General features: G+C 18.9%; 2 protein-coding genes across 2 annotated transcripts in view; one reads left to right on the forward strand and one right to left on the reverse strand.

Moving 5' to 3' along the window:
• PRSY57_1201700 (dynein heavy chain, putative) overlaps positions 1-9,874 on the forward strand; it is a gene marked incomplete at both ends in the record, with an annotated part of 22,345 nt that extends 12,471 nt beyond the window's left edge. The window contains 10 exons of the mRNA XM_020115017.1: positions 1-187; positions 358-545; positions 716-792; positions 950-1,023; positions 1,205-1,684; positions 1,823-5,438; positions 5,744-7,781; positions 7,910-8,102; positions 8,291-9,481; positions 9,614-9,874. The exon at positions 1-187 is cut by the window's left edge and continues 65 nt beyond it. Of these exons, the coding sequence (XP_019970170.1) occupies positions 1-187; positions 358-545; positions 716-792; positions 950-1,023; positions 1,205-1,684; positions 1,823-5,438; positions 5,744-7,781; positions 7,910-8,102; positions 8,291-9,481; positions 9,614-9,874 (8,305 nt within the window). The remainder of the gene's footprint in view (positions 188-357; positions 546-715; positions 793-949; positions 1,024-1,204; positions 1,685-1,822; positions 5,439-5,743; positions 7,782-7,909; positions 8,103-8,290; positions 9,482-9,613) is intronic.
• A 124-nt stretch (positions 9,875-9,998) lies between these two features.
• Positions 9,999-10,000, reverse strand: part of PRSY57_1201800 (peptidyl-prolyl cis-trans isomerase) — a gene marked incomplete at both ends in the record, with an annotated part of 1,522 nt that continues 1,520 nt past the window's right edge. The window contains one exon of the mRNA XM_012908449.2: positions 9,999-10,000. This exon is cut by the window's right edge and continues 97 nt beyond it. Coding sequence (XP_012763903.1) covers positions 9,999-10,000 — 2 coding nt within the window.

Below are 10,000 nucleotides of genomic sequence, written 5' to 3' on the forward strand. Positions count from 1 at the left end.
AAATAAAACTCTTGATATAGAAAATATAAGAAGCATTATTTCGTTACACTATGATCACATAAATGAACATGATTATTATCAAAACATGTCATATTATTATTCCCTCATATTCTTAAATACAGATAAAAAATCTCTACTTACATATTTTAATGCATTGATTAATCATACACTCAACAATAAATACGAAGTAAATGAAATAGGAAAAGAAATACATAAATATATAAATATATAAATATACATATATATATATATATATATATATATATATATATATATATATATGTATACATTCCATATTTAGAATCTTTAAATATGTCTCCTTACATTTTTGATTTACTTCCCTTCCTTTTTCATCAGACAATACATAATAAACTAGTTAGCTACAGCATAGACGTATTCTGGAAGATACACGAAGAAATTAATTTTAAACAGAAAAAAGAAAACCATTTGATATTTACGAAAGAAAATATTTTCTTGCTATATGAAGATTTATTGTATTGTAAAACTAACTATATGAATGAGCAGGATGTCATAACAAACTGGTGGTATATACATGACAAAAAAAAAAAAAAAAAAAAAATAAAATAAAATAATTATAACAATATATATAATATATTCTCCTCATATATATAAAAAATATATATATATTATTATGTTTATATCATATTATTTTATTTTATTTATTTATTTATTTATTTATTTATTTTTCTTATAGCCAAGCTTCTAAAAATATTATTCTAAATAGGATCCTAAGAAAGGAGAATAAAAAGCAAATTATGATATTACTCAAAGGTACAAAAAGTGTATACATCCAAACTCACACATATATACATATATATATATAAACAGAATAATTAATATACATTAAAACATATTTATACTATATAAATCAATGCACACCTTTATTCATAATCACGTTATACATAATAATTATATAATATTTTCTTAGATATTGAAGAGAAATACTTTACAAACATAGAAAAGAATAATTCATCAGTATATATAAATTATTTCTCCAAAGAGGTAATAATGTTAACAAAAGTGTCTTTCTTTCTTTTCTTTCTTCTATATATATATATATATATATTTTCATATTTTTATATTTTCATATTTTCATATTTTTATATTTTTATATTTTCATATTTTTATATTTTTATATTTTTATATTTTTATATTTTTATATTTTTTTTTTTTATCTCGTAAGACTTATGAACATGTAGAAAGAAACACACTTAAAGAGGAATTTTTAAGAAGCCTTAGCAGTTATCATAATTTGTATATGAACACAAATGTATTTGTTGAATTTTATTTTGAAACAATTATAGAAATTTATAAGAAAATAAGTAAAAATTATAAAACGTCTATGATCATATGTATGAATAAAAAGAGAGCTGTCATTTTATTAAGTGCTGTAGCATATATATTAAATATAAATACAATAATAGTAAATAAAACAAGCATACAAGAAAATGTACAAGATAAAATTAATTACTACAATAGATTACGGTTTCAAAAAAATCTTTTTATTCTAATTAATTTTACGAATAAATATTATGATTATTTTTATTCCTTAATTTATAAAACATTCCCTCCTCTTCTCTTTGAAAAAAAAGAGCTCTTTCAAATGTACACAAAAACGGGTCTCATATCAAACGAGTTGAAGTGGGAAAATATAAAAACGATAGTAAGATACTTATATATAACATATATATATATATATATATATATATATATATATATATATATGTAATATGTATGTGTATATATGTATATATCTTTATATTTATATATATTTATATTTATATATTTTCACATCTTATAGATGAAAAATAATACTTATGCCTGTCTTATACATGAAAAACGATTCGATTTGTACACGTCCAATTTTCAAATTTATAAAAATATTTATAACGACATTCATATTATACATATAGACAGCTGGGATAAGGAAGAATATATTAATTACTGCAATCTCTTTTTGAAAAATATACACGACAATCATTTTATAGATAATATATTAAACACTTTTAAAAAAAAAGTAATACTCAACACATTAGAGGACGATAGTGAACACACGACAAAACCAATATCTATAAAAAAAAAAGATAATAAGGAAAAAAACAAAACTATATTTATTAATTCGGTTGATTATATGAAAAATAAAAACGAAGAAAAGCAAACAAATGAAAAAAAAAAAAAAAACAACGAAAAAAAAGACAACAATGAAAATAAACAAAATAAAGATAATATAGATGAGAAGAATCAAAATAACCAAACAGAAAAAATAAAAGATCTCAAATTAAATGTACAAAATGAAGAAAATAATAATAATAATAATAATAATGCACAAGATAATGTATACAGTAATAATATTAATAATAATAATATTAATAATTATGATGAACATATAAAACAAAACAATCATTATAATTTATATCCTACAAATAAAAAAACAGATAATGAACAAAATAAAAATAGTCAAGGAAAATCGGAAGAAACACAAAACATTACTCAAAATGAAAACAAAAACAAAATTAAAAATATTACAAACAAAAAAAAAAAAAAAAAAAATCAAACACAGAAAATATTTTCTCAAAATAAAAATGTAAAACAAGAAAATGTCCCCATTCCTCAAAATCATAATACCTATGGAATACAACATAAGCGAATTCATGATACACTTAATAGTAAGGAGAAGAAAGAAAGAAAAAACAAACAAAAAATTCTAAATACAAATAATAATGATAAAAATGAATCACGTGATACAAACATTAAGGATAATTCAAATAATACAATAAAAAATGTAAACCTTAATAAAATTCCAAACAAAAATCATACCAAACAAAGTATCAAAAATATAAAAAAAGAAAGTAATACCATACAAGAACAAAATAAAAAAATAAAGAAAACTCAAATGAAAGAAAACATGAACACAAATGAACAAAATGTAAAGCATACTAAACAAAAAATAGGGAATCAAAATAATAAATCAAAAGCAAAAGAAAAAGAAAAAGAAAAAACAAACAAAATAACCAATATAAAAAAGGCTAATAAAAATGATAAGTATAATATAATCATGTCATCTAGCCATGATGAAGATAATAACAAACAAGCACTACAAAAGCATGATCAAATTATAAATCAAGAATTAGAATGTAACCAAAAAAATGTTCAACAACCAATTTGTGAAGTACAAAATAAATTACATAATGTAGATAATGAACAGGATAAAAAACAAGCTCCATTAAATAAAATAAATGAACAAAATGAAATAGCGAATAACCAAGATATAATAGAAAATATGGGCAATTCAAAAAATATAAATGAAGCCAAACTTTTGAATAATCAAACAATGAACCTACAAAATGGTGATTATAATAAAATCAAACATATAAAAGGTACCGAAGAGTGCAAAAAAATGGACAAACGTAAGGATAATAATAAAAATGATAACAATAAAAATGATAATAATAAAAATGATAATAATAAAAATGATAATAAAAATGATAATAATAAAAATGATAATAATAAAAATGATAATAACAATGATCATAATAATGATAACAATAATGATAACAATAATGATAATAATAATAATTGTAATAGTATCCATCATATACATAATAATGACAAATTATTAAACCAAAGCAACAATTATATTAAGGAGAAACAACATAAAAACACAACTTTTTATATGATCGAAAAACAAAAGGATAATATTATTAATACATGCATTCAAGTGTATTATCATATGAAAACCTTTATTCATAGAAATAAAAAAACTAACTGTATAAGAATAAACAAATGTAATTTTATAGACACCTTAATTATGTTCTACATTTTATTAAAAAACAAATTAAATTATAAAAACAAACAATTATATATGTTTAAAATGGGACTAAAAAAAATTGAAGATATCTTCCAAAATTATAATCATATAAAAAGAGAAATCGAAAATATTACTTCATCCATATTACAAATGAATAACAGTATAAAGTTATTAAATGAAGATATTGAGAAAAATTCCTTAAATCATATTCAATTAGAAGAAACATTAAATTCAAATAAAAAAATATTAAATAAAATTACAAATGATATAGATGAAATGATGGAAAAAAAAAATGAATCTGAAAAATTAATTGAAGAAGAATGTATTAATATAATTTTTAAAATACAGAATGTCGAAAATAATGATATAAAAAATATATTAAAAAATAATTATCCTGATATTATACATATAAATATATGTATTATGATTAATACACTTATACGGAATACCTTTTTAAATGACAATAATGATAATTGGAATTATTTTAAAAATTTATTGTCAAAAGATAATTTTTCAAAAATATTTTTTAATTTTAAAAAAGAAAATGTAACAGATAAACAAATAAAACGAATCAAAGAATACATGAACAAAGATGAAGTTGTTTATAATACCAAAAGGATCTATGAAATGAATAATATTTTTACATATCTTTTTGAATGGATTGTTTTCATAATAAAATATAAAGAACATCATAAAGATATGTCTAATATAAATAATATTATATCATCAAATAAAATAAAAAAACAAAAATATGATATAGAAAATAATATCTTGTTGGAACAAATTATATCAAATAAAACATCTATAGTTAATAATAAAAATCAAGTAAATAATAAAACAGAAATAATAGATAACCTAAATAAAAAATTACATATTATTAATAAAGCATATTTACCATATCTAGAAATTAAACCTTTTCTACTAAAAATACAAAAAAAATATATATATATTATAAATAAAATTATTAATAATTATAAATATATCATTTCAGAAATTTTACTCTATTCATTCTTTCTAAACTATTCTTCATCTTTTAATTATAAATATAGATCCTATTTAATAAATTTATGGATATCTATTATCAAAAATAATTATATTATAATCAAAGATAATATAAATATACAACAAATATATACATCTGATACTATCATATCATTATTTCTATCAAATAATTTCCCAAGACATATATTCTATGTTCAAAATGCACTAATATCATTTAATCATTTCAGATGGCCTCTACTAGTAGATATACAAAATATTGGTCTACAATGGTTAAAAAAAAGTTTTACAAATAATCTAGTAATACATAATTTTGATGATAATATAACCAAACATCTAGACATGTGTATAATATATGGAAAAATACTTATCATACAATATTTCAATTTCCAAAATTTATATATATATGATAAAAAATATAATCATTCATTTAATACTAATAATCATTCTGTGCATGAACATTTTAAAAATATACGACAAAACCATTTATTTAAAAAAAAAAAAATTATTAAAAATAAGCATATTCAACTTAATTCAAACTATTCAATAATAGAACCATTAATAGAGCGCAACATATATCTCTCAAACGGAAAATATTACATAAATATAGGTAAATAAAAAATAAAAAAAAAAATACAAACATATATATAAATATAAATATAAATATAAATATAAATATAAATATAAATATATATATATATATATATATAATACATTATGTAATATTAAATAATTATGTGTACCCATGTTTCCTTGTTTTTTTTTGTTTGTTTTTTTGTTTGTTTTTTTATTTATTTATCCATTTATTCATTTATTTATTACCTATATAGTAGCATATACCTTATGAATTCACTTTTCTTTCTCTATTTATATAATTCTTTCTTTTTTATTTAATTAATTTTCTTTACATTTTAGGAAAGAAAAAACTTGAATACAATAGGGAGTTTAAATTATTCCTTGTAAGCGATACGAACGACCGATATTTCCAAGATATAGAAGACTACGTTAATGTAATTAATTTTAAAATCGATAAAAATCTAATTATAAATAAAATTACTAACATTATACTTAAACATGAAGAAGAAAGAAAGGTTCTAAATTTTAACACAAAAATTAAAAACTATTATGAAACTAAACAAACATTAAAATTTTTAGACGATGGAATGATAATAGAATTATGTTCGTTTAATAATGTTGCTAGTATAAATAACAACATCAACACAATCAACCATAACGATAATAATAACAGCAATATCGAAAACAATATAGATAATAATAACATAAATAATAATAATAATAATAATAATAATAATAATAAAAATCTTATTAATGCCATAAATAATAATGCTCTTAAAAAAATCGAAATAAAAAAATTATTAAAAGAATATCAACAAGAAATTGTCAAAATAAATGATTCATCTAAAAATATTAAATATCTAGGTTATAGATTTCATTCTATATATAAAATATTATTATTATTATCACAACTCAAATCTATCTATTATTTTAATTTTAATTATTTATTAAATATATTAAATAACCTAATTAAAAATATTAATAAGAAAATGATAATATGTAATTTTAATCAACTAATCAAAAAATTTACTCATAATTGTTTTCTATTCATATTAAATTCAATAAACAAAAAAGACACATTATTCTTTTTATTTATCTTTTATACATCATTAATATTTGAACAACAAAAATTAAATTCTACACAACAACAACAAAATAATAATAATAATAATGTCAAATCTATTAAAATAGAAAAATATACATATTATTCTTTATTCTTAAAAATCAACAATTTATACAATATAAATACAAATACGTTAAATAATATTGAATGGTTAAATACAAAAAAAAAGAGACAACTTATATTTATACAAAAGGAATATAACAAACTTCAAATATTAATAAATGATATACAAAATAATACTATTGAATATTTTAATTGGTATAAACAAACAAAACCAGAAGAAAATCTTTTCTTCCTTAAAAAAATACAATTAAATACATTAGAAATTATATTATTTATTTATATTATGCGCAAGGATAGATTATTTTTTTATATATATTCACAATTAAAAAATTATCTAGACTTAACAGAAACATTCACATTTTCTCTCCCAAGCGACCTAAATTATATAGATGCAAAAACGTTTCTATATATTACAGAACCAAACCATTCTTATGATTATATATTATCAAAATGTAACATTAATAAAAATAAAAATAATTATAGTTATGGTATAAATCATACCACTAATAAAAACAATACTACTACCAGTAATAATAATATTACTACTATTACAACCAATAGTAGTAATATTCATAATAATAGTAGCTCTTTAAAAATTCTTAGTGTTGGCAACAATCTTAATAATGATATTCAAATATCCATTGAAACTTCTTTACAAAACGGAAAAAAATTATTATTAGAAAATTTCCATTTAATTAATTTTAATATAGATAAATTTTACGAAATATATAATAACAAAAAAATACATTCAAATTTTCAATTAATCTTAACAGCAGAAAAATATTTATCTCTATCCATAATTAAAAAAGCAATTAAAATTTATTCACATAAAGAACAATTTTTGAAAACATTGATCTTAGACTTTTTCATTTATGTACACAATATATACAAACAAAAATTAAAAAATAATTTTATAAACTCTTTCCTATTCTCATTATCATTTTTTCACACCATATTAATATCTAGATGCAATTACAATAACTTTGGATTCGATCATTTTTATTATTTTGATAATAAAGATTTTGAAACAACATTTGATTCTTTAATATATTATTTTAATTTAATTCAACAGAAAAATGTTTTAAATCATCTCTCCGATGCACATCAGATGGATTCGCAATATTTTAATCAAACATCTATAACGGAGCAACATGAAACGAAGGAGGTTAATATAAACTGGCAATTCGTAAAGTAACAAAAAAAATAAAATAAAAAAAATAATATAAAATAAAAGAAGAATAAAATAACACAATACACACTAAACATACATACATATATATATATATATATCATTATTTTCCTTCTTTTGCAAACCCAAGAGATATTATCCTAAACGTATATTCAAGTAAAGTAAAGCACACGGACAGGAATATTATAAAAAGCTATATCAACGAATATTTTAATGAATATTCATTTAATGAGAAAAACGAGTTTATTTTTTCTGTTGATGGATCATATAAATATAAATTTTTACTAAACCGTTCTATCAAAGAATATATCAATTTAATTAAGGTCCATACAAAATTTTATAGAATTAAAATATAAATTTGTGTGCAAAAAGAAATATATACACATGTATACATATAAATAAATATATCTATATATATATATATATATATTTATATTAATACCTTAAGGGCGTGTATACTATCGGCATAATAACTACAAGATATTTTTATATATATCATTTTTCTTTATAGAGTTACCCCATTTTCAATAGTTGCAAAACATATGGAATGAAGATTGAAGCGGATAAGAAGAAAGAAGAAGAACAAAATAAAAATCTCCTCAACAATTTAAAGAAAATATGTCAAGATGAAATTTTAATATACGAGAAAGAGAATAATGACAAAGATATTTTCTTTAACCTTGACAGTGACTATTATTCAAGCTCCTTTCTAAATTCGGATAGTACAGATGTTCTTAAAATAAAAGAGCTTAATGTAAATGAAAATGACCCAGTCATAACAAAAATAAATAGTACAGAAACAAATGAATATATTATAAATAATGAGAACATACATTTTGTAAATATTAATAAAGACAATAGTGATATTAAAACATTTGCAAAAATGTTTAAACATACTTATACAAATAATATAAATGAAATAAATTATATAAATAATATAAATAATATAAATAATAGTATATATAATAATAATTATTATTATGATGATGATCTAATTTATGAACACAATTTATTAAATATGGACTTCATGAAGAATATAAAAAAGATGAATGAATTTTATGAATTACTCAAAAAACTTAAATTATTGTTTAAAGATAACCTTAACATAAATTCACAATGGCATAAAAATAATATGACAACAATACAATTATGTTGTAAAAAAGAAACTAAAATATTTAAAGAAATTACAAATAATCTGTATTTCGATGTAATACAAATAGAACAACAATTAAATAAAAATAAGAAAAAATTAGATATTCATACAAAAATTATTATGATCTTTTTATCATTAAATAAAATACCACCAAAATGGTCTATGTATTTTAATAAAAAAATCAAATATGTAAATAATTTTATAACCTATTTTGAAAATATAAAAGAACAATTATATTTCTGGAATATTACAGGGGAACTCAAATTTTATAATATACAATATCTATTTTATCCTACTCTATTTTTTAAAGCTTTATTAATTAAATATAGTTTTATATATCAAAAAAAAATTAAAGATTGTATTCTTATATGCAAAACTAATAATGACTCTGACATAAATAAAAAGGAAAATGTACATACACAAAAAAATATTTACTATAGTAGTGATGAAGATATAGAATTTGTTTCAAACCAAATCAATTATTCAAATTATGTTCATTATGATATGCACATATATACTGATATAGATATTGTCGGCATATATACCTTGGTAGCATTCAAATACAATTACATAAATAAATCAATATATATATATATATATATATATATACATTTATATATATATTTATATTTATATATACTTATTCATATTATATAATGCTTTATTCCCTCCTTCTTTTAGAACAACAATTTTGATTGTTTTGGAATGAAGTCTAAAAATAACAAGAAATACGATCAACTTCCCATAATAACATTAAGTGTTATTGAGAAGAAGGAAAAAAATATATTAAAAGATAAAAAAATACCTCTTTATCAAAACAAATATAATAAAAAATTAAACAAAAACAAAAATAATAAGTTTATAACATATTTGTATTTTAAATCCGACAAACACAAGTCCTTCATATATATAAATAAAATCTACTTATTTATATATGACTAAAATATAAATGGTAATACACATACACACACACATATATATATATATATATATATATATATATATAATTTATGAGTACATTTATAGGGTAAAACTTGAAAGCTTCTTTTATTATTATTTTATATCCCT

The sequence above is a fragment of the Plasmodium reichenowi genome, chromosome 12 (assembly GCF_001601855.1).
Source record: "Plasmodium reichenowi strain SY57 chromosome 12, whole genome shotgun sequence".
Lineage (NCBI taxonomy): Eukaryota > Apicomplexa > Aconoidasida > Haemosporida > Plasmodiidae > Plasmodium > Plasmodium reichenowi.